This window comes from Pipistrellus hanaki, assembly GCF_964339955.1.
Source record: "Pipistrellus hanaki genome assembly, chromosome: 15".
NCBI classification, from domain to species: Eukaryota; Metazoa; Chordata; class Mammalia; order Chiroptera; family Vespertilionidae; genus Pipistrellus; species Pipistrellus hanaki.
In genome coordinates this window covers 48,114,520-48,140,778 of record NC_140517.1, presented here as the reverse complement: position 1 = coordinate 48,140,778, position 26,259 = coordinate 48,114,520, and the positions used below count along the sequence as shown (strand labels likewise).

The 26,259-nt window shown below is 42.6% G+C and overlaps 1 protein-coding gene and 2 pseudogenes across 12 annotated transcripts in view; 1 reads left to right on the top strand and 2 right to left on the bottom strand.

The window, feature by feature from the left end:
* LOC311633819 (cullin-2-like) overlaps positions 1 to 21,606 on the top strand; it is a 392,353-nt pseudogene extending 370,747 nt beyond the window's left edge. Inside the window, exons 2-3 of the transcript XR_014797095.1 lie at positions 19,743 to 20,309; positions 20,528 to 21,606. The product of XR_014797095.1 is annotated as a cullin-2-like (transcript). The remainder of the gene's footprint in view (positions 1 to 19,742; positions 20,310 to 20,527) is intronic.
* LOC311633334 (zinc finger protein 154-like) overlaps positions 1 to 26,259 on the bottom strand; it is a 118,778-nt gene that overhangs the window by 38,467 nt on the left and 54,052 nt on the right. For 3 of the 10 annotated variants that reach the window (XM_084905874.1, XM_084905870.1, XM_084905865.1), the window contains exon 2: positions 3,781 to 3,907. The exons of 2 other annotated variants lie outside the window; for them this stretch is intronic. In XM_084905874.1, the coding sequence (XP_084762000.1) occupies positions 3,781 to 3,907 (127 nt within the window). Of the gene's footprint in view, positions 1 to 3,780; positions 3,908 to 5,638; positions 6,569 to 7,683; positions 12,429 to 15,508; positions 15,636 to 26,259 lie in introns of those variants that run through there. 5 more of the 10 variants (XM_084905872.1, XM_084905867.1, XM_084905866.1 and 2 more) reach the window with 4 other exon arrangements.
* Positions 18,995 to 19,204, bottom strand: LOC311633522 (small ribosomal subunit protein eS28-like; annotated as a pseudogene). Its single transcript has one exon. The product of its transcript is annotated as a small ribosomal subunit protein eS28-like (transcript).

Below are 26,259 nucleotides of genomic sequence, written 5' to 3'. Positions count from 1 at the left end.
AATCAATGATTCTCATCATTTTTCTTTCTATCTTTCTCTCTCCCTCTCCTTTCCTCTCTGAAATCAATAAAAATATATTAAAAAAAAAGAAAAAAAAAGTACAAACTCTACCATTAGCAATAGCATGGAGAAAAACAAATATCATAGAATCTCACTCATTTGTGAGCAATGTGTGAAAAAGAGGATATATGTAATATAATATGTAATACTTTAAAACATAAAGAATTTTTTAAATAGAAATATGTTTAGCTCTGCTGAAACTGGTTTGGCTCCGTGGTAGAGCGTCGGTCTGCGGACTGAAAGGCCCCAGGTTCGATTCCGGTCAAGGGCATGTACGGTGGTGCCTCACACAACGAACTTAATTCGTTCCAGGAGCAAGCTTGTTATGCGAAAAGTTCGTTATGTGAAATGCGTTTTCCCATAACAATACATGTTAAAAAAAATAATTCGTTCTGTAGCATAAAATATGCTAAGATGACATAAAAAAAATATGCTAAGATGACATATTTTTATTTAGATACATCTAAAAACATAATTTTTTTTAAAAAAAACACACATTTTTTTAATTTTAAGACAGACTAAGTAGAGTCTACCGAATCTTGCACATCTTCATCCATTTTCTGCTTTTTGGCCGATGGTTTCATGAAAAACCTGTCCAAAGTTCGCTGTGCGAGGCGTTCGTTATGCGAGGCACCACTGTACCTGGGTTGCGGGCACATCCCCAGTAGGGGGTGTGCAAGAGGCAGCTGGTAGATATTTCTCTCTCATCCACGTTTCTAGCTCTCTATCGCTCTCCCTTTCTCTCTGTAAAAAATCAATAAAATATATTAAAATATATATATATATATATATGTTTAGCTCTAACTGGTTTGGATCAGTGGATAGAGCATCGGCCTACAGACTCAAGGGTCCCAGTTTCAATTCCTCTCAAGGGCATGTACCTTGGTTGCAGGCACATACCCAGTAGGGTGTGTGCAGGAGGCAGCTGATTGATGTTTCTAAGACTCTAGTCCTCTCCCTTCCTCTATGTAAAAAATAAATAAATAAATAAAACATTAAAAAAAAAAAGAAATATGGAGAAAATATCCATAGTACACAATGCAATCTACAGATTAAATGTAATCCTAAGAATAATTCCTATGGTATTTTACAAAGAAAAGAGTCTTGAAATGTATGAAATTAAAAAACTCGAACAGCAAAAGAAATCTTGAATGAAAACAAAGCGCTTGGCATCACACTTTCCGACTTCAATTTATTACAGAGAGAAAACAAGCAAACAGGGTGTTGCTGGAGAAACACAGGCACATACATCAACAGAACAGAAAACACAGAAATAAAACCAGGCGCATACTTTCAAGTAATCTCTGACAAAGCTGCAAGACACAGAAGAAAGGAAAGATAATTTCTTCAAAGAATGGTGATGCTAAATATCAAAACTCCCATGTAAAACAAGAATACTGGATACCACTGATAAAATTTATCTCAATCTACATTAAATGTCAGCGGTAAAACGTAAAACTTCTCAGGACAACTAGAGAAAAGTTTTGCAGATTTGTTATGAACAGGATTTTATTTTTATTTTTTAAAATATATTTTATTGATTTTTTATATAGAGGAAGGGGGAGTGACAGAAACATCGTTGAGAAACATGGATCTACCGCCTCCTATACACCCCCTACTGGGGATGTGCCCACAACCAAGATACATGCCCTTGACAAGAATTGAACCTGGGACCCTTGAGTGCACAAGGTTGAGGCTCTATCCACTGAACCAAACCGGTTAGGGCTCAGACAGGATTTTCTAAATGTGACACCAAACACCAGACAAAATAGACAAACAGCCCAGATTGCAACAAATAAAGAAAAACAGCTTTCTCCCAGCACAACTACAATAAACAAATGAAAAGAAATTAAATCTAGAGGATGGAAGAAAATACATGCAAATCACATGACGGAAATAGCTTGGAGATGCTGTGGATTCAGTTCTGAGCAGCACAATACTCAGAGAATACTGAGATATAGACAGAAATTAACACAAATAGTTGGAGTTTCCCCGGGAATAATAAAGGTATGTTAATACTATACTGCAGGCTAATAATGCAATGACTATCTGAAAAGCAAACTCTATAGAATTTCATTAAAAACACTTTATTGCAAAGCACTAGTAACAACCATCTGAGTTTCTTAGAAACATGGTGGCACTAGACCTGCTGGACGCAGGGTTGCCAAAATAATGGACTTTGTAGAAAAATGGGCACTGGGAAACAATACCTGAAAAGGACAATTAAGCACATGCAACAATATGTGTTCCTGTATGTCATAACAATTAATATATAGAAACAACAAGAAAGCCCACTGTATGGGAGAACATATTTGCAAATGTTATCACTGATAAAGATTTAATCTCCAACATCTAAAGACAGACAAACGACATGTTTTTTCGAGGTGGCGGAGAAAAAGGAACCCTCGTGCACTGCTCGTGGGAATGCAGACTGGTACAACCACTGTGGAAAACAGTATGGAGTTTCATTAAAAAACTGAAAATGAAACTCCCATTTGACCCAGTAATCTCACTCCTAAGAATATATCCCAAGAAACCAGAAACACCAATCAGAAAGGATATATGCACCCCTATATTCATAGCAGCACAATCTACAATAGCTAGGATTTAGAAACAGCCTAGGTGCCCGTTAGCAGATGATTGGATCAAAAAACTATGGTATATCTACACAATGGAATACTATGCTGCCATAAAAAAGAAGGAATTCTCATCATTTGCAGCAACCTGGATGGAATTGGAGAACATCATACTGAGTGAAATAAGGCAGTCAATGAAAGAGAAACACCACATGACCTCACTCATTTATGGATAATAAAGAACATTATAAACTGATGAACCAAAAGATAGATATAGAGACAGTAAAGCAACAAGCAGACTGTCAAATTACAGCAGGGAGGGTAGGGAGATCTGGGGGAGATAATAGATCAACCGAAGGACTCCTATACATGCATGTAAGTACAACCAATGGACACAAAACTCTGGGGAGGGAGGGTATGTGTGGGAAGGGAGAATGTTAAAAATATGTACACAGATAATTAATAAAAAAAAGGTAAAAAAAAATATTATATGTACATAGATAATTAAAATAAAATAAAATAAAATAAAAAATTAATATATAGAATATGCAAGGTAGTCAAAAGAATCTTTAACCAAAAAAGTTACTAACCAGAATGAGGATTTAGAGACAATTATTAAAAAATTAGGTATACAAGCCGAAACCGATTTGGCTCAATGGATACAGCGTGGGCTTGGGGACTGAAAGGTCCCGGGTTCAATTCCGGTCAAGGGCCTGTAGATTGGTTGCGGGCATATCCCCATCGACTCTCTCTCATCGATGTTTCTAACTCTCTATCTTTCTCCCTTCCCCTCTGTACAAAATCAATAAAAATATATTTTTTAACAAAAAATAGGTATACATGACCAACAGAAATATAGAAAATGCTTTCCACTCTGAACAAGGCAGAATCACTCGGGCTTCCTGCAACACTACCAACCACAAGTCCTTCCCTATGAACTTAGTCCAGCGGGGAAAATTGGGACTGCAGGAATAGAAGGGAGCAGTGGAAACAGACCCACATTCCCCAGGACACCAACTACCCAGGAAACTGGAAAATCAAGCAGTTCCACAGTCCACATGGCAGGACACAGCACACCCTGGGAAAAGGGGCCTGGGAAATCCTAAAGCCAAGTCCAGGTCACTGGTGACAGTGAGGGTCTTACCCAGCGATGATACAAGTTCAAAGTTCTCCAGCATCACATTCAGGTACAGCTGTATCTGATCCTCATCAAGGAGGCTCCATTCCTCCCTGGAGAAGTGCAGAGCCACGTCCTCAAAGGTCACGCCAACCTGTCAGAATGGAGACAATTGAAACCAGAGCTGCCTCTATGAGAACCAGCACTCCTGCTCCTTACACACCTTCCCTCTCCTCAACCTCCTCCAGGGCTCCAGTTTAGTGTGGACACCAGGTCCTAATGCCAGTGCAGGTTGCTCTCTCATCACAGTCCCATTACTCACTGGGATTTCCCTCAGCAGAGCAGCTGGGTTGGGTGGAAACAATTGGGGCAGGGAAGGGGAGGGAGCAATGTCATTTAAGCTCTGGGCAATGCCTGCAGGGCCTCAGCCTTCCTGCCAAGCAATCCCACTGCAGTCTCCCAGATCAGTGGTCAGCAAACTGTGGCTCTTGAACCACATGCAGCTCTTTGGCCCCTTGATTTTTTAGCAAAGGCCAGCTTAGGAGTACACTAAATAAGTTACCCTGTTTCCCCGAAAATAAGACAGTGTCTTATATTAATTTTTCTCCCAAAGTTGCGCTAGGTCTTATTTTCAGGGGATGTCTTATCTTTCCATGCGCTAGGTCTTATTTTCAGAGGATGTCTTATATTCGGGGAAACACGGTAATAACAATGTACCTACTTATATATTTTAAGTTTAAAAAATTTGGCTCTCAAAAGTAATTTCAATCGTTATACTGTTCATATTTGGCTCTGGTGACTGAGTTTTCCGACCACTGTCCTAGATCACGCCTCCAAGACAACACCAAGCCTGGATATATGCTTCCACTTTAAGTCCCCACACCAGGTCCTGGGGACCATCAGCTCACACTTCCTCCAGATGTGCCCCTTCCCATCTTCAGTCCCAGGTTCACTCCCTCAGCTCTGCCCCCTTCCTGCTCCAATGTCACTGGGTCTCGCTGGACTCCCCCAGGGACTTGGCACATGGCATGTGGAGAAGCCCGTCTTCCAGCGGGTCCAGGACCACCCCGGGCCCCTGAGGGACCCCACAGCCGGGAAAGCCCCCATGAGGCTGTGACGTCCTCCCTGCAGCCTCTGATCTGTCCGCCGATCCTCACAGTGTTGTGGCCCGCAAGACCCGGTGAAGGCAGAGCTCCAGATGGCTAGCTACACCCTGTCAAGGTAGGACTCCAGGCCAGGGAAGAAACGAGCAACCAGACCCACAACAAAGAATGTAGCATAACTTAGTCATAAAATAGTTCTGCTGCAAGGCTCAACCTCCAGGCAGGCACGTCCTGTTACCAGTAGCCGCAAGGCAGGACAAACAGACCAAACCAGGTGAAACAGAGACTGCTTAAGCTGAAAATAAACCCCCACCCCAGGTGCTGTATAAACTTTAAATGTTACTGTACTAGTGGAATTTTTCTATAACTTATAACTGACGTTTCTTTGTTAAAACTTTTGGCCAATCACAATCTTCCAGGCATCCCTAAGACGGGGATAAAGGTAGCGTGCTTAGAGTGGGTCGGGGCTCTAGTTGCTCGCTGCTGTGTCAGTTGAGAAGGGAGCCCGGACTCGAGTTCGTAATAAAGGCTTCCTAAATTCCAATCTGGCTGACTGATGGTCGTCATTCGCGGGTCACCCAGAACAAGGGGAACCTCAGAGGCCGGGCACCCCTGTCCTCTCCGCCCCGCACTGGCTGTGTCCTCAGAAGCCACCGCGCTCCTCCCTCCCCTCCGCCTTCCTCACGGTCCTCCCCGCGGACGGAGCTGCAGGAGGGACAGGCCCGCACCGGGCTGTAGGGTGCGGGGTGAGGAGGCGGGGGGCCTGGGGGACAGGAACTCACCTCAGCGAAGCCCCTCAGCGCGGGCGCCGCCATCGCGCTCCGTGGGCCTCGCGGGGCGGGAGCGGCGGGAGCGGCAGGAATGGCGGGGCCTGTCCCGGCCCTGGCGTTGGTCCGGGCGGTGACTCCGAGCTCCAACCCCACGTGTGAGCGGTGAGCACCACGGGAGGCACCGCCGAACACCACCCTCCACCTTCTCCACGGTACGCTGTGACAGGGGAAACCTGATGGCCTCAGACAAAAATCTGAGATGAGAATCTCTCCTCAGGAGGACTACTGGTCCCGCCCTACGGAAGCGGCCAAACGGAAGTGCCTTCTCTGAGCTCCCATTGGCCCAGGCTCCTGGCATTCCATGCTTGGCCTTCTGGGTAATGTAGTTCTGAGGCTCCAAGGTCAGGATTCCGTATGAGAGTGGATTTAGGGGCATAAAGCCCAGGAACACACCAGGTAAACTGTGTCCACTAGTGCCTTCAGGGGGAGATGATTTCTAGGGCAAGTTTGCTTCTCCTGCACCTGCTGGCTTCCTTTAGCTGCAGGTTGTGCATATCTTTCTTCAAGATCTGCTCTCCCTGAATGTCGGGCATTGTATCCTCATTCAGGACCTTTGGCAGGTGTCTCCTTCAGGCCAAATGTAGCTCGCAGAGGTTGCTCAATTGTCTAACTCTTGTTTAACTCGATCTAACCTGCATCCACTGAATCCATTATACAAAGTTAATGTCACAGACACTTATACGTAAAGCATCTGCAACTGATGCCAACCAAAGTCTCAGTTCTGCCTGGGCTGCAGTGTGGATAAGATATCTGGTCAAGACACATGTGAAAAATGCTCAAAGTCACTGATCATCAGAGAAATGCAAATCAAATCAACAATTAGGTATCACCCCACCACTGTCAGAATGGCTGCCATAAATAAAGGACAAGGGCAGGGGAGGATGTTGAAAAAGGGAACCCCCCCAAAAAAATAAATATTGATAAATAAAGAAAAAAGAAAAAAAGAAAAGAAAAAGGGAACCCAAGTACACTGCTGGTGGGAATGTAAACTGATACAGCCATTATGGAAATCAGTATGAACTTTCATAAAAAAACATAATATGGAACTACCATGTGTTCCATATTAGAATGGAGTGTGGAATGTCAGAAGGGAAGTTGGGTGAGGATAAAATAAAAAGAGAAAACATCCTGGGGTCAGCATTAAGCACACACTCACACACACGGAGTAAAACCAAGTTACCTAAGCATTGAGCATTTTCCTCTGTTCTCTGAAAGCAATGGGAAACCTGTAGCTTGCTGGGTTCTGGGTCTGCCCTAAATTGTTTTTAAATCTATCTTCAGTCTGATATGTCCCTGGAAATGCCGTCAATCCTCCATGGAATTTTCTCCTTCTTGCCCAGTTGTCGTGAAAATTAAGAGAAAATGCTCAAAAATCTAACCATGAAATCCTAGCAACAAAGTAAACGTCATCAATCATCTGCATGTCACATTCAGCCAACTGAGAGTCAGGGAGTGCCAGTGAGTCCGTTGGCGATTCCCAGGTGGGCACACCACCATGAGAACTGAATGCCCACAGCACCTGCCTCCCTAAAGCAGAGTCAGTGGCTTCTTACAGGTCCCATTTCTCATTAAAATGCACCCACTGACCAAGGTGACTGTGGGCATCGGGAGTGGCCTGTTCTGAGAATGTCTCTGCAGGGGGAGGCAAAGTTCAAAGGAGATGGGGAGAGGGAGAGAGAGAGAGAGAGAGAAAGAAAGAGAGAGAGAGATTGCCGAAACCGGTTTGTCTCAATGGATAGAGTGTCGGCTTGGGGACTGAAAGGTCCCGGGTTCGATTCCGGTCAGGGGCATGTACCTTGGTTGCGGGCATATCCCCGGTAGGGGGTGTGCAAGAGGCAGCTGATCGATGACTCTCTCTCATCGATGTTTCTAACTCTCTATCTCTCTCCCTTCCTCTCTGTACAAAATCAATAAAATATATTTAAAAAAAAAAAAAGAAAGAGAGAGAGAGAGAAATCAATATTGAGAGAGAATCATTGATCAGCTGCTTCGGTATGCCCTCACTGTAAATCTAGCCGGGGCACAGGCCTTCTCCCTGTCTGTGAATAGAACTGGGACTGCCTGGTTCCTAGGTCCACATGGAACCACTGAGCCATGCCAGCTATACTCTCAACAATCATGTTCCTATCTTTCACTCTCCCTTGCTCTATGAAATCAATGAAAATGTTTTAAAAACAAATTAATGTTTATTGTAACAGAAAAAAATATTAAAACATATACTATTCTAATACAAAAAAAAAAGTGTTTAACATGTCTGAGAAAAGTCTCACCATAGATTCTTACAAAAAATACAATTGAACAACAGTCAGATAGAATGACAAAATTATAGAATATTTTAAAGCTAGGCGCCATGTACACAAAACTCATGCACTCAGGGATCTCTCAACCAGTCCTGTGCCCTCTAGGGGCCCTTAGGGGATATCTGACAAAAGTAAACAACACTAATATCCACATAAATAATTATACAGAAATGTTTGTACCAGCTTTATTAGAAACTAGAAGCTCAGTGGATGAAATTCGTGCACTGTGGGGCAGGGCGGGGGAGTGTCCCTTAGCCCAACCTGCACCTTCTCCAATCTGGGAACCCCCTCACATGATGTCTGACTTTCTGTTTAGGCCCAATCCCTGTAGCATCAGGCCAAAACAGGCAGTCAAACATCCCTTTCACAATCCAGGACTACTGCTCCCAACTGCCTGATCACCCCCTAACTACTCCCTGCCAGACCAATCATCCCCACCTGCACTCCCCTGACAACCTAGTTATCCCCAAATGCCCTCCCCTGCATTTTTCTTCTTTATTAGATAGGGTTGTTTTGGTTTTTTTTCTTTAACATATTGGACAGCCCTAACTTGTTTGGCTCAGTGGATGGAGCATTGGCCTACAGACTCAAGGGTCCCAGATTCAATTCTGGTCAAGGGCATGTACTTTTGTTGGGGGCACATACCCAGTGTGGAGTGTGCAGGAGGCAGCTGATCACTGTTTCACTCATACATGTTCCCAACTCTCTAACCCTTCCCTTTCCTCTTTGTAAAAAATCAATAATATATATATATTTTAAAAAAAGCAACATTTTAAGATTACTCCATATCTTCCTGAATCGTGTGACTCACTAGTTGAAAACCAAGGCTGCCGCAGCTGGAACCAGATCACGCTATGGGGGTGCACGCCTCTGCCAGGCTGAGACCCCAGCCCAGGTTGCCAGCCCTGGCAGGGGATCGCGCTGCGGGGAGTGAATTTGTTTTTGTTTTTATGAAGGCTCAGGAGGGCCTCTGAGCAACATTCTGCCAGGCCACCTACTCTTTAGGATCTCAGCGGCAGGCCTCCCCGAGAAGGGGGGTGGGGGACTCTGGCAGGGCTGAGAGGACTGGGCACCGCCATCTTGTGTTTATGGGCATGGCCATTTGTCACAGAATAATGGTTAATTTGCATATTACTCTTTTATTAGATAGCATAACCAAATATTTATTAAAATGGAAATGATGCGGATATAGTCAAAGATAAGAATATCTACCTGAGCATGAGCAGGTTTGGCTCTGGATAGAGCAATGGCCTGCAGGCCAAAGGGTCCTAGGTTTGATTCCGGTGAAAGGCAATGTACTATGGTTGAAGATCCTTCCCAGACTAGACCCTGGTCACAGCTGATGCAGGAGGCAACCAATCCATGTTTGTCTCACATCAATGTTTCTCTCTGTCTTTCCTTGTCTTTTCCACTCTCCCTAAAAATCAATGGAAAAATATCCTCAGGTGAAGATTAACAGCAAAAAGAATATCTAGCAAAAAAAGAAATGAGTTACTAATATACCTTTAATACATCTCCAAAAACTCATAGGTAAAAATTAAAGCAAAAGAATACTTAGTAAAAGCAAAGTTGTTTAATAAATTCGAATGTAGCCGAAACCGGTTTGGCTCAGTGGTAGAGTGTCAGTCTGTGGACTGAACGGTCCCGGGTTCGATTCCGGTCAGGGGCATGTACATTGGTTGCCGGCACATCCCCAGTTGGGGGTATGCAAGAGGCAGCTGATCGATGATTCTCTCTCATCGATGTTTCTACCTCTAACCCTCTCTCTTCCTCTCTGTGAAAAATCAATAAAAATATTAATAAATAAATAAATAAATAAATAACCTCATCATTAGCACTAGGCAAAGTGTGTCCCTGAAAATGGCAGTTCTTCTGAAACCTTATGCTTACTGGGCCCAACAGTAATCAGTCCTATGGGAAAACTCATGACAGGGAAACAAATAAGAACTAAGGGCTCATGCCAAAACTGGTTTGGCTCAGTAGATAGAGCATCGGCCTTCGGACTGAAGGGTCCCGGATTTGATTCCGGTTAAAGGCATGTACCCTGGTTGCAGGCACATGCCTAGTGGGGAGTGTGCAGGAGGCAGCTGATGGATGTTTCTCATCGATGTTTCTAACTCTCTATCCCTCTCCCTTCCTCTCTGTAAAAAATCAATAAAATATATTATAAAAAAAAAAAAGAACTAAGGGCTCAGCTATTCCTAATTTTCTTCAACAAATTAGACAACAGAGATAGATTCGCTGGGCACATGAGGATGGTGATTGATGCCATCTGTAGGGGCCTTATAGGTGATTCAAGTGAAATACTTTCAGCAATTGTCATATGCAGTGACATAGATCTTGTAGGACATCTATGTATGTTACAAAGTGCAACATAATTACATAGTGTTCCAACATAAAAGCAAACACACACAACAGCAAAAACACTAAGGAAACTTTACAAAATATAGGTGAGTACATGTATGATATACAATTCAGAAAATATGAGGATTCACAAATTTTCTTGTACGAATGTTAAGTCCTATCCAAGAAACTACATTTCCTGCACATCTAAAAAATTTCTCACATTTGGACTTCTATGTGGAGAGCAAATTTAGAAATATGCCTCAGACATATCTCACATTAACTGCACTCAAAATGGCTTTCTCCAGTGTGAACTCTATGATGATACTGGAAACCCTTCCTACTTCTAAAAGATTTCCCACAGTCACTGCATTCGTAAGGCTTTTCTCCTGTATGAACTCTCTGATGATTATGAAGGGAAGGCCTACCTGTAAAAGTTTTCCCACATTCACTGCATTTATAAGGCTTTTCTCCAGCGTGCACTCTCTGGTGATATTGGAACTCATAGGTCCTTGCAAAACATTTCCCACATTCACTGCATTTATAAGGCTTTTCACCTGTATGAACTCTCTGATGACAATGAAGGGAAGTGCTCTGGGTAAAAGATTTCCCACATTCACTGCATTTATAAGGCTTTTCACCTGTATGAATTCTCCGATGGATACGAAGGCCACCACTATATGTAAAAGATTTCCCACAGTCTCTGCACTCATAAGGCTTTTCTCCTGTATGAACTCTCTGATGATTATGAAGTTGAGATTGAGTGATAAAAGATTTTCCACATTCATTGCACTCATAATCCCTGTCTCCAGAGTGCATTCTCTGATGATACAGGAGACTATTGCTACTTGTAAAAGACTTTCCACATTCACTACATTTATAAGACTTTTCTCCAGTGTGAAGTTTCTGATGTCTACGAAGTACCTTGTTAGAGGTAAAACATTTTCCACATTCACTGCATTTATAAGGCTTTTCTCCTGTATGAACGCTCTGATGATGATGAAGGTCACTGCTAGTGATAAAAGATTTCCCACATTCACTGCATTTATATGGCTTTTTTCCAATGTGAAATCTCTGATGACAACGAAGGTGACTATTAGTGGTAAAAGATTTCCCACATTCACTGCACTTATAAGGCCTCTCCCCTGTATGAACTCTCTGATGATTATTAAGTTGAGACTGAGTGATAAAAGATTTTCCACATTCACTGCATTTATATGGCTTTTCTCCAGTGTGAAATCTCTGATGACAACGAAGTTGACTATTAGTGGTAAAAGATTTCCCACATTCACTGCATTTATAAGGCCTCTCCCCTGTATGAACTCTCTGATGATTATGAAGTTGAGACTGAGTGATAAAAGATTTTCCACATTCATTGCACTCATAAGGCTTTTCTCCAGTGTGAACTCTTTGATGATATTGGAGGCCACTGCTACTTGTAAAAGACTTTCCACATTCATAACATTTATAAGGCTTCTGTCCAGTGTGAAGTATGTGATGATAACGGAGGCCTCTGCTACTCTTAAAAGATTTCCCACATTCACTGCATTTATAAGGCTTTTCTCCAGTCCGAAGTCCCTGATGATAATGAACATTACTGCTGCCTGGATCTTCCTCACATTCTTTTCTGGTGAAAAAATTTTTTCTCCTGTGAAACATCAAACCACCCTTGGAAATATCATTTGGCCTGTCCATGGTCTCATCAGCCTTTAGGTGGAGATGCCCTGACCAGCAAAGTGTGCCCTGCCCAACCTCCCCACAGGTGACATGATTCTGGGACACATTGAAATTGCAAATCTTTGCAAGTGACATCCTCTCCACACCCCTAATGAAAGTGTTCTCTCTCACATGATGCTGCTGAAATTTGGCACTGAAATAAAACTGTTTTGCACATGCCCCACACCTCAGCTGTATCTGTCCATGTTGTGTTCCTTGCAGCTCAGTCAAGTGGAAAATCCTTCTCAAGACGAGCCCACAACTCTCACAGGGGTGGCTCTTCTGGGAAATTAAGGCTGACTTGCGATTCCTGGCCTGTGACACTCTTACAGAATCGTTCTGTTCCATCGGTACCTCCACATTGTCTGCTCCGCAGCAGCAACCTGAACAAAAGGAAACACTGGTGAAGTACACGCTGATTTTAGAAAATCAGAGTATTTTTGGGAAAACTGTTTCCCTGTCATGACTAGGCATGATTCCATGGTATGATTTTCAAGACAAGTGAGTTGAACTCAAAGGAATCAGCTGTTATACATTAGCTGGCCTCAAAAGTCAGTCAATGGTGAAAATCTCACCAAAACAAGAACAAAAGCTTCGGGTGGGAAACAGAGAAGACAAGAAGGCTTTAGTCATTGTTCCTCCACAAATGGCTTCTTTTAGGACCTTTCATGCTGGGGACCTGGGTCTGTGTTGGATAATTTGCATGTGCTGAAAGGCATACAACGCAATTGTACTGAAGCACAGGATGTTCAAGGTCAATATAATAATACGTCTGCACGCCAAGGCTCTGCAGGCATGGACCTAGGTTGGTTTGCAGTAAAGAGGGACTTGTGAAAGAGGTAGAAGGGCAAGGTGTAAAGAGATTAAAGTTATCTGAGGGCATGGAATCTGGGTAGATATGGTCATTATTACACCTGAGGAGCAGGCAAAGTGTGAACAATAAGACAATAAAAGCAAAATTGGGTGAGGAATGGGTCGTGGAAACAAAATACTTTTGAACAAAATGGGTTCCCAGTTATGACTTTGACAAAGCCCTGGTCTCAAAACCTTCCCAACAGGCCTTCACCAAGGCAAGACCGCCTCTGGGTGCACCTTTTCCTTCATAACGTCATGTTTCTTCTGTGATGCACAAATGATTCTTCCGTATGAATCCCAAGTAGGTCGATCATGGGATTCAGATAATATAAATCCAAAAGAAAACAACAAATAGATGTATGGGGAGCACTGTTATAGAACTACAAAGCACAGCAGAGATCATGGGAAAAAATAATCTATGGGAGTGACATCAGCAAGATGTCAGAACAAGTAGGCATCTTGCCATGAACAAAAACAACTACAGGGGTTAAGAGTACAATGAAACCCAGGCCTCTTTTTCTCAATGGTTGGAGTGTTTGGGCTCCACACTGAAGGGTTGAGGGTTTGCTTCCTTACCAAGGTTACACACCTGGGCTAAGATTAGCTCCCTGCCCCATCTGGTGGGTGCGAGAGGCAAGCAGTCAATGTGTCTCTCTCACATCAATGTTCCCCACTCTCTCACTGCTCCCTTCTTTCCACTATTTCTGAAATGCACCATGGTATGTATACACACACACACACACACACACACACACACACACACACGTGAGGCTTCAAAGAAAAAAGGAGTGCAGAGGGGAGAATCCAAGATGGCGGCATAGGTAAACACCTAACGGCAGCCTCACACAACAATTTCAATAAAATACAACCAAAATACAAAATGGACATTACCCAGAACTACAAGAAAGTCGACTGACTGGAAATTCTATGAGTAGGAAAGAGAAAACCAGAAGGAAAATCAGAGGAGCTGTAAAAGCCTAAGGTACGGAGACACGGCGGGTGAGGGGAGAGGTCGGAGCCGGAGAGGAGGGGGAGGCTGAGTGCCTGGCTGGCGTTCCATAGCGGGAAATAGATAAAAACACAGGCACTAACATCAACAGAACAGAAGAGAAAACAGAAATAAACCCAGGCAAATCCTTTCAAGTAATATTTATCAAAGCTGCAAGACACAGAAGAACGGAAAGATAGTTTCTTTAATGAATGGTGCTGTTGAAATTAATACTCCCATGTAAACACAACAATACTGGACAACACTGATAAAATGTAACTCAACCTGCATGACAGAATTGAATATCAGCCTTAAAACTGAAACTCCTCAGGACAATCTAGAGAAAAAGTTTTGCAGGTTTGTTTTGGACAGGATGTTCTGAATGTGACACCAACCACCAGACAAAAAAGAAAAAACGAACTGTCCAGATTGCAACAAATAAAGAAAAAAAGCTTCTTCTCAGCACAACAGCAATAAACAAAATGAAAGGAAAGGAAATCTAAAGAACAGAAGAAAATATTTACAAATCATATGAAGGAATCGCTTGGAGAGATTGTGGATTCAGTTATGATCAGCATAATAAAGCAAATATTGCAATATAGAAAGAAATTCACTCAAATACTTGCAGCTCCCATGGAATAATATAGGTATGTTAATACCACAGTGCGAGCTAATAATGCAATGACTGTCTTAAAAGCAAACTCGATATAACTTCATTACAAATATATTATTCTAAGCACAGTGCGAGCTAATAATGCAATGACTGTCTTAAAAGCAAACTCGATATAACTTCATTACAAATATATTATTCTAAGCACCAGTAACAAGCATCTGAGATTGCTAGAAACATGCTGGTATTAGAACAGCGGAACCCAAGGTTGCAAAAACATGGACTTTGTAAAAAGCAGGTGTGGGGGAGCAATATCTGCAAAGTGCAATTAAGCACATGCAATATGTCATAAGCATGTAATATGTAAAATATTCATGGTCATCAAAAGAATGTTTAACCAAAAAATACAGTTATTAACCAGGATAAATGTATAAAAACAATTTTTTTTTTTGCATTTTAAAAAATATATATTTTATTGATTTTTCACATAGAGGAAGCGAGAGAGGGAGAGTTAGAAACATGGAGGATGAGAGAGAGAGACCTCGATCAGCTGCCTCTTGCACACCCCCTACTGGGGATGTGCCCAAAACCAAGGTACATGCCCTTGACAGGAATCGAACCCGGGATCTTTCAGTCCACAGGCAGAGCTCTATCCACTGAGCCAAACCGGTTTTGGCTAAAAATAATTCTTTTAAAACTATGCACAAAAGACCAACAGGAATATAGAAAATGCTTTCCTCACTCATCAAGGTGGAATCCCTCAGGCTTCCTGCAAGACTACCAAACACAAGTCCTTCCCTGTGAATTTAGTCCAGCGGGGAGAATTGGAACTTCAGGACTAGAAGGGAGCAGTGGATACATCCTACCTTCCCCAGGACACCAACTACCCAGGAAACTGGAAAATCAAGCAGAACCACAGTCTACATGAGAGGACACAGCTCACCCTGGGAGATGGGGCCTGGGAAATCCCAAAGCCGAGTCCAGGTCACTGGTGAGAGTGAGGGTCTTACCCAGCGAGGATACAAGTTCAAAGTTCTCCAGCATCACATTCAGGTACAGCTGTCTCTGACCCTCATCCAGGAGGCTCCATTCCTCCCTGGAGAAGTACAGGGCAATGTCCTCAAAGGTCACGCCAACCTGTCAGAATGGAGACCATTGACAACAAAGCTGCCTTTCTGAGAACCAGTAATTGTACTCCTGACACACGTTCTCCCCACTCAACCCCCTCCAGGGCACCCGGTTAGTGTGGACTCCAGGCCCTAATGCTAAGGCTCCAGGCCCCTGAGGGGACCCCACAGCCGGGAATGCCCCAATGAGGCTGTGAGTCCTCCCTGCAGCCTCTGATCTGCCCGCCAATCCTCACAGCCACACCCTCAGGGGAACCTCAGAGGCCGGGCACCCCTGTCCTCTCCGCCCCGCACTGGCTGTGTCCTCAGAAGCCACCGCCTCCTCCCTCCCCTCCGCCTTCCTCACGGTCCTCCCCGCGGACGGATCTGCAGGACGTGACAAATGCCCCTCAGGCTGTGGTGTCTGTGTCAGGAGGAAGTGAGGCCTGGGGAACAGGAACTCACCTCAGCACATTTCCTCAGCGCGGGCGCCGCCATCGCGCTCTGTGGGCCGCGCGGGGCTGGGGCGGCGGGAGCGGAAGTCGCTGCAGGAATGGCGGGGCCTGTGAGCTGTGAGCACCACGGGAGGCTCCACGTTGTTGTGAGGCGGGGAACACCACTCTCAACTTCCTCCACAGGAGCATAGATTTGGAAAACCTGACCGCCTCAGAAATCCGAAAACAGAAACTCCCTCCTAGAGGCTTCCGGTCAAGCACTACGGAAATAACCAAACGGAAACGCCTTCTCTGAGCCCCCATTGGGTCAGCCTGCTGGCATTCTATGCCTGGCCTTCTGGGTAATGTAGTTTTTCCGATCCAAGTCCAGGATCCTGTATTTCTCAATTGAATCTAGGACTGGATTTAAGGGCTGATAGCTCAAGAACATACCCAGGATACTAAGTGCCCTCTAGCACCTTCAGGGGAGGTTATTTGGGGGAGGGGGGCAAAAACAAATGAACTTCTGAGAAATAGTTCCCCATAAATTCCACCAAAAAACACATACAACATTGAGGTAGAATGACAAAATTATGGAATATCTATTTATAGATCTATCTATATAAGATGTAAATATGCTAAGTGTCCAACTATCTGGGTAATGATGTCCTGGCTTCCTATGCCTGTCAACCACTAGCCTCAGGTGGAAACACATTACTCTGTAACCAAATGTCTGCGAAGCATTTTTCTGTGCCGCATCTCATTTGATCCTCACAGAAGTCCTGGAGTAGGTAGATAGCACACTAGGTAGAATACTATTTTCTTTTCCTTAGACAGAAAACATAGATTTAGAAATCTTAGAAAGTTGACTGAAAAGAAGAAAGAATTGGTGGATCCTGAAAATGACTTCAGGTTTCTCCACTGCACAGAATATAGTCAAACACTGTTGCAGTTAAATAATTTACCCTTTGAGCTGAAACAAGTTTGGCTCAGTGGATAAAGCTTCAGACTGCGGACTGAAAGATCCCAGGTTCAATTCCAGTTAAAGACATGTAACTTGGTTGTGGGCACATCCCAGTGGTGGGTGTTCAGGGGGCAGCTGATCAATGTTTCCCTCTCATTGATGTTTCTAACTATCTCTCCATTCCTCACTGTAAAAAATCAATAAAATGTAGTTTTAAAAAATATTTTACCCTTTTGTTCTCCCTGTGTGATCTACATTAATAATATGCTTCTTGTTGTTGACTGATGTATTGCTGACAATTACCTGAAAGAGAACTTGGGATGCTTCACGAGCTGGAAAAAGTTGAGCTACAGCAGACACGAGGTCTAATTACACACATTTATTCTATATGTATAAAAGGCTAAGCTGATTCGCCCGAGTGATACATATAAAGCTTTCTCTGGTGCCAATTGCACCCATGTGTTTCAGTTTGTCATTGTCAATGGTGAATTTGGTTTTGTTGACATTCTGAAGCTGAAAGAAAGCAACGGCGTTGCATGGAAGTAAGAATGGCGATTAAATTTGATGATAATAATAATAGTGATCCGAGTAGATATAATTATGCCCATGTAATCGTAGTTGCCATCATATTCAGAAATGAAGACGAAGGAACTCCTCTTGCTCATTCATTGTAAATGAGATCCCAATAATCCCAATGCCAGTAAAATGAAACAAATCAGTATCCTGTATCCTACATTACATGCAATGACGTATCCTATTCTTTTCCCACCTGGTGAAAAAGGCTGGCAAACGAATATTGCATTAAGACTCAGAGACGACAGGGACATCGACAAAAATATTAGATTCAATGGATGATGATGAAAAGGAAGCTTTCCCATTGATTCCTTCCAAAAGGATTACTCCTTTGGCAATACTGTGTCACAAATTAGAATTGAAAGTAGGTGCAATCATCATGCTATTAAGAGTCTTAACAGTATACAGGGTCTTTGTAAGGATATTATATTTATTACTGAAAGGTTGTGACCTAACATAATCAAAGCTGAAAACCTCTCTACTGGATATGCAGTAGAGAGGTTTTTCTGATTCCAGGAAATGATTTGTCCCTATCTGACACTGGCCTGTGATAGAATAAGTTTAATCAATTTATCAGTCATTGTTTTTTTTTTTTATCAATATAGTCTTTATATCATGTTTAAAAAAATTATATATATTATTGATTTTTACAGAGAGGGAGAGGGATAGAAAGTTGGAAACATTGATGAGAGAGAAACATTGATCAGCTGCCTGCTGTACACCCCCCACTGGGGATGTGCCCGAAACCAAGGTATTGTACATGCCCCTGACCTGAATCAAACTTGGGACCTTTCAGTCTGCAGGCCGATGTTCTATCCACTGAGCCAAACCGGATTTTGGCAATATCTTGTTTTTGTTCTCTACACATCCTTTGCTGTGATAACATGCTATTGTTTATTAATCAATTTATATATAATTTTAATGTACACATTACTAATTTCCTTTCATCTCTGACACTTCTATTATAAAGGGCTAACAGCGATATGAAAATATTTCTTACAATTAATTTGCTTAAAATGAAAACAAATTTGTGCACTGGGACACTAGTTTTTGTTTCCAAATTTACACAAACATTATATATTTTTTATTTTTTTATTTTTTAAAAAATTGAATTCTTTTTATTTTATTTTTTATTTTATTGATTTTTTACAGAGAGGAAGGGAGAGAGATAGAGAGCTAGAAACGTTGATAAGAGAGAAACATCAACCAGTTGCCTCTTGCACACCCCCTACCGGGGATGTGCCCCCAACCAAGGTACATGCCCTTCACCGAAATCGAACCCGGGACCTTTCAGTCCGCAGACCGACGCTCTACCACTGAGCCAAACCGGTTTCGGCTACACAAACATTTTATTAACAGTGGAGCATCTTCCCCATGGGCTCTGTGTTCACCCTGCCAGCCAGGACCCAAGACACAAGTTCAGCACAGCTTCCGAGCCTCTCGCTCAGACTCCAATAGAGTGAGCATGTTGCCCTCGTGCACAGGGCCTTTCATGTTTCGGATGATGGATCAGCTCATATCGTCCATGAATTCCAAGCGGACCTGTGTGCACTGTCCCTGGGAGCTGGTCCTGCCTAGCACCTTGGTAACACTGGTTAGCTTGATAGGCTGCATGCCACTTGTGTCCATGATGGCGGCAACAGTCTGGTGGAAAAGGTGGGCCACTGGTTTTTAAATAAAGAATGATTGGAAAAGGTGGGCCACTAGTTTTTAAATAAAGAATGATTGACCAAATAAAATATTATCCAGGTTAGCGATCTCCAACCTTTTGAATATCACGGAAAACCAGTGGTCTGAGGACTACCAGTTGGCAATTGTTACTCTAGGATGTGGATCATGTGAATATCCTACACACTGGTGGAAAAACGACAAAAGTTAAAATCAGCTTATTTGTATTTACAAGGAATAGTTTCTTGATTTTTAAAATATATTAATAACTTCTGAGAGAGATAAAAGCACCAATGAAGAGAGAGAATAGCTGACTAGCTACCTCCTGCACACTGGGTTTGAATTTGCAAGTCGGGAATGTGACCTGTTGCGTAAATACTATACCGTAGCCATATAATGCAATGATTCTGTCTCAAAAGCAAATGCTATATAACTTCATTAAAAATAATTCATTGCTCCCTGTCTGGCCCAGGCCTCTCTTGTTTCCTCGCAGTGGCAGATTTCAACACTAAACTTGCACAATGTCTTTGAAACCAATAGTAGTAGATTTTGATGAAACAGGGAACAAACTTTTAACGACAATCAAAGCTATTGTCATGTTGGAATACGTCAAAAGAGCAATATGGAATGATTGCTTCTCAGATATTTATGCTTTGTGTGTGGCCTATCCTGAGCCCCTTGGAGAAAGACTTTATACAGAAACCAAGATTTTTTTGGAAAATCACGTACGGCATTTGCACAAGAGAGTTCTGGAATCTGAAGAGCAAGTACTTGTTATGTATCATAGGTATTGGGAGGAATATAGCAAGGGTGCGGACTATATGGACTGCTTGTATAGGTATCTCAACACCCAGTTTATTAAAAAATAAATAAATTGACAGAAGCTGACCTTCAGTATGGCTATAGTGGTGTAATATGAATGAACCACTTATGGAAATAGGAGAGCTAGCATTGGATATGTGGAAGAAATTGGTTGAACCGCTTCAGACCATCCTTATCCAAATACTGCTCCAAGAAATCAAAAATGATCGTGGTGGTGGGGCGCCAAAACCGGTTTGGCTCAATGGTAGAACGTCGGTCTGCGGACTGAAAGGTCCCAGGTTCGATTTCCGTCAAGGGCATGTACATTGCTTGAGGGCACATCCCCAGTAGGGGGTGTGCAAGAGGCAGCTGGTCGGTGTTTCTCTCTCATCGACGTTTCTACAATAGCTCTCTATCTCTCTCCCTTTCTCTCTGTAAAAGGATCAATAAAATATATATTTTTTTAAAATGATCGTGGTGGAGAAGACCCAAACTGGAAAGTAATCCATGGGGTTATTAACTCCTTTGTTCATGTTGAACAGTATAAGAAAAAATTCCCCTTAAAGTTTAATCAGGAAATCTTTGAATCCCCCTTTCTGACTGAAACAGGGGAGTATTACAGAAAAGCAGCTTCAAATTAATTACAAGAATCAAACTGCTCACAATATATGAAAAAGGTTCTAGGTAAATTAAAAGATGAAGAAATTCAATGTCGAAAAGTTCATATACTAAATGATTAATGAATGTCAGCAAAGAATGGTAGCAGACCACTTACAGTTCTTACATGCAGAATGTCATAATATCATTCGACAAGAGAAAAAAAAATGACATGGCAAATATGTATGTCTTACTTCGTGCTGTGTCCACTGGTTTACCTCATATGATACAGGAGCTGCAAAATCATGTCCATGATGAGGGCCTTAGAGCGACCAGTAATCTTACGCAGGAAAATATGCCAACACTATTTGTGGAGTCAGTTTTGGAAGTACATGGTAAATTTGTTCAACTTATCAACACTGTTTTGAATGGTGGTCAGCACTTTATGAGTGCATTGGATAAGGCTCTTACATCAGTTGTAAATTACAGAGAACCCAAGTCTGTTTGCAAAGCTCCTGAATTGCTTGCTAAGTACTGTGACAACTTACTAAAGAAATCAGCAAAGGGGATGACTGAGCAATGAAGTGGAAGACAAACTCACCAGCTTCATTACTGTTTTCATATAAATTGATGATAAGGATGTTTTTCAAAACTTCTACGCAAGAATGCTGGTGAAACGTTTAATTCACGTGTTATCTATGTCTATGGATTCTGAAGAAGCCATGATCAATAAATTAAAGCAAGCATGAGGTTGAGTTTACCAGCGAGCTGCATCAGATGTATACAGATATGAGTGTCAGTGCTGATTTCAACAATAAGTTCAACAATTTTATCAAAAATCAAGACACAGTAATAGATTTGGGAATTAGTTTTCAAATATATGTTCCACAGGCTGGCACATGGCCTCTTACTCGGGCTCCTTCATCTACATTTGCAATTCCCTAGGAATTGGAAAAGTGTACAGATGTTTGAATTATTTTACAACCAGCGTTTCAGTGGAAGGAAACTTACATGCCTCTGCACAGGTGAAGTAAAAATGAACATATGTAGCTATGGTTACAACATACCAAATGGAAGTTCTTTTAGCCTTCGACAACAGTGAAACTGTCAGCTATAAAGAGCTTCAAGAGAGCACACAGGCCGAAACCGGTTTGGCTCAGCGGTAGAGCGTCGGTCTGTGAACTGAAAGGTCCCGGGTTCGATTCCGGTCAAGGGCATGTACATTGGTTGCAGGCACATCCCTGGTGGGGGGTGTGCAAGAGGCAGCTGGTCGATGTTTCTCTCTCATTGGCATTTCTAGCTCTCTCTCCCTTCCTCTCAGTAAAAAATTGATAAAAATATATTTAAAAAAAAAAAAAAGACAGCACACAGATGAATGAAAAGGAACTGACAAAAACAATCAAATCATTACTTGATGTGAAAATGATTAACCATGATTCAGAAAAGGAAGATATTGTTGCAGAATCTTAATTTTCATTAAATATGAACTTCAGCAGTAAAATTTACTCCGCCCACCAGGTGGTGGAAGGGAGGATCTATACAAGTTCAAAGTTCTCCAGCATCACATTTAGGTAGAGCTGTCTCTGACCTTCAATAAGGAGGCTCCTTTCCTCCTTAGAGAAGTTCAGGGCAATGTCCTCAAAGGTCACAGGAACCTGTTAGATTTGAGACAAAGCTGTCCCCGAGAACCAGTCTGGCCTGCACCCTCTCCAATCTGGAACCATCGAAGGATGTCCTCCTGCCCGTTTATAGGGATCGGTCCTAAACTGGCAGTTGGACAATACTCTCACAATCTGGGACTGCTGGCTCCAGCCACCCACCTGCCTGCATGCCTGCCTGCCTGATCAACCCCAACTGCCCCTGTGCTACCTGCTTACCCTATATGCCCCAGCTGCTCAACTCCAACCTGCCCCCCGCTGTCCTGATCACCTCCAACTGACCCCCACTGATGGCCTGCTTGCCCCCAATTGCCCCCCTCTCCCCCCCCCCGCCCCGCCCCGCCGCCGCCGTTGGTCTGCATATCCCCAAAGGACCCGGCCCCACAAGCCTGATCGCCCACAATGCCCTCCCATCCTGGCCTGATCACTCCCTGGTGACCCAATTTCCCAGCCTGTCCTTCTTTCCATTTTTCAGCGCCTCCTTGAGCTGAGGCCAGGGCTGGCAGAAAGCAAGCATTTGGGATTTATTGATCTTCTATAATTGAAAATTTGTAGCCTAGATTGGAGGCCAGGGCTGTCCAGGAAGCTTTGCTTCTGCAATCGCCCGGGGCAACCCAAGCCTACAGCTCTCTCCAGCTCCATGGCCATTAACATCTTAGTTGGATTCATTTGCACACTTGCTCTGATTGGCTGGTGGGTGTAGCGGAGGTATGGTCAATTTAAATGTCTCTATTATATAAGATAGGTTCCCTTATTAAAACGCACCCAATGACAACGATGCTTGTGGGCATCGGGGAGTGAGAAGTGTCTGGCCTGAGAATGTCTCTGCAGGGAGAGGCTGGAGTTCAAAGGAGATGGAGAGGGGAAAAAAACCAGTGCAGAGAATAATTTATCAGCTGCCTCCTGTATGCTCCACACACCAGATCCAGCCACAGCACAAGCATCCACCCTGACTGTGAATGGAATCTTTTCTTCCTAGTTATCTGTATAAACTAGAGGCTTAGTGAACAAAATTCATGCACTCAAGGGGATTCCTCAGACCAGGCTGTGCCCTATTGCAGTCCGGGAGCTCTCAGGGAATGTCTGACTCACCAAGGTAAATAACACGTATATCCATATAAACAATTATAGAGTCCTAACCGGTCTGGCTTAGTGGATAGAGTGTCTGCCTATGGACTGAGGGATCCCAGGTTCAATTCCGGTCAAGGGCATGTACCTTGGTTGTGGGCAGGACCCGAGTGGAGGATCTGCAGGAGGCAGCTAATCAATGTTTCTCTCTCATCAATGTTTCGAACGATCACTTTCCTTCCTCTGTAAAAAATCAATATATATATTTTTTTTAAAAAAATTATACAGAAATGTTTGTACCAGCTGTATTAGCAATAACCAAATATTTATTAAAATGGACATGATAATAATATATATATGTATATTTTAAATATATTTTACTGATTTTTTACACAGAGGAAGAGAGAGGGATAGTTAGAAACATCAAGGAGAGAATCATCGATCAGCTGCTTCCTGCACACCCCCCACTGGGGATGTGCCTGCAACCAAGGTACATGCCCTTGACCAAAATAGAACCCAGATCCTTCAGTCCGCAGGCTGATGCTCTATCCACTGAGCCAAACTGGTTTCGGCATGATAATGATATATTAAAAGACATGAATATCCACCAGAGTGCTAGCCGATTTGGCTCTGGGTAGAGCATAGGCCTACAGACCAAAGGCTTCTGGGATTGATTCCAGTGAAAGGCACATATCTTGGTTGAAGACTCCTTCCCAGCCGGGGCCATGGTCCCAGCTAATGCAGGAGGTAACCAATCCATTGTTTCCCTCATATCAATGTTTCCCTCTGTCTTTCCCTTGGGCTTTCACTCTAAAAAAAATAACAAAAAAACAATAACAACAACAACAAATTATCCTAGGGTAATTAACAAAAAGAATATCTATCACACACACACACACACAAAAAGATGAACTACTAATATGTCTTCTAAAAATCTCCAAGAATATCTAAAATAATAATTAAAGCTAAAAAATATTTAAAAAGACAAGTTTTCTAAAAATTAATAAATCTTTATTGCTCAGATTATTACAGTTGTTTCTCCCTCCGCCCCCCATAGCACCTTTCCACCCAGTTCCCACCCCACCCCCTGCCCTTACCTCCCGCCGCACCGCTGTCCTCATCCATAGGTGTACCATTTCAGTTCAGTCAATTCCTGCACCCCCACAACCCTTTCCCCCTGAAAATTATCAATCTACTCCCTTTCTTTGCACCTGACGCTATTATATTCACCAGTTTATTCTGTTCCTCAGATTTTAAAAACTACATTTTATTTTATATCTTGGTTTCTCTCAAAAGCCAAGTTCTTTATTAAGAGCAGCAAACAGATTAAAGTTCATGAAGCAACTACATAGTCACAGATATGATCAGTATTGAGTGTAATGATGGTTTCAGTTTCATGCACATGTTATGATTTATGAAACCTACACTTATACATGCAATTTACACATTACAGCTTTTAAAAGAATGTTCTTCATCTATATGCTGCACAGAATATAAACTTGCAGAAGTCACCAAGATCTGTGTACACACCACTCCTGTAGTTGTTTCCTCAAAACTATTTCTGGCCAAAACCGGTTTGGCTGAGTGTCGGTCTGCAGACTGGAAGGTCCGAGGTTGGATTCCGGTCAAGGGCATGTACTTTGGTTGCGGTCACATTCCCGGTGGCGGGTGTGCAAGAGGCGACTGACCGATGATCCTCTCTTCGTCAATGTTTCTAACTCTCTATCCCTCTCTGTGGAAACTCAATAAAATATGTTTTAAAAATATTTTTGGGTGCAGATATAGATGAAGACCATTCCTTCTATTGTAATTAGGTCAGTGTTTCTGCAAAAAATGGTTTCCTCTCACAGCAATAGTCCTCTAACCAGTGCCCTTCATCCATGGAATTGAAATCTTTAGGGCACATGCCCCTCTGCAACAACTGGAAAAAACATCCCCTTCAACTGTCTTTGCATCTCTTGCAAACAAGAAAAAAAATTCAAGCTGCTCCCAGAAATACCTGAGGTAGTCACAGCAATTCCCTCCTTGGAATGATCTGTGTCTCAAAGCATCCATCTTCACATGAGGACTAGATACCAAGTGTTGCCTGCAAAATTATGGGCAGCAATGTAAACCTGATTAAAACAGCTGAGCTAATTTCTGCACCATAGTCTTTCCTCTGGGCAAAAATGTTTGAGACCACATACAAGTTTTTCACATCATCATGCTTGGAGTGCCCAGATATTCTTATGAACAAACCCGTAGAATTAATAGAATACCCAAGTAGAAAGGAGTCTTAGAAAAAGGCCTTCATTATTTTGCAAAGAAAGAGACCTGAGATTGGCAGTTCTCCCATTGATGACTTAGGCATTCAATAAATAAACTCATCATTAATCTAGGGAACGGGTGTCCCTGAAAATGGCAGTTATTCTGAAACCTTATGTTAACTGGGGCCAGCGGGAATCAATACTATGGGAGACTCATGACAGGGAAACAAGTAAGAACTAAGGGCTCAGTTATTCCTAATTTTCTTCAACAAATTAGACAACAGAGATTCACTAGGCACATGAGGATGGTGATTGATGCCATCTGCAGGGACCTTATAGGTGGTTCAAGTGAAATAACTTCAGGAAAATAAATATGTACTGACATCGACCTGGTAGGACATGTCTGTATGTTACAAAGAGCAGCATAGATACATATAATTCCAACATAAAAACAAACACACACACAGCAGAAATAGTTGGGGGATGTTACATAATGTAGCTGATTAAATATAGCAGATACAATTCAGACTACTGAGACTTCACTTATATCATACAACTGTCAAATCCTAACTAACAAACTACATTTCCTACACAACAAGAATCTTTTCACATCAAGATTCTTTTGTAAAGAGATAATTTACAAGTT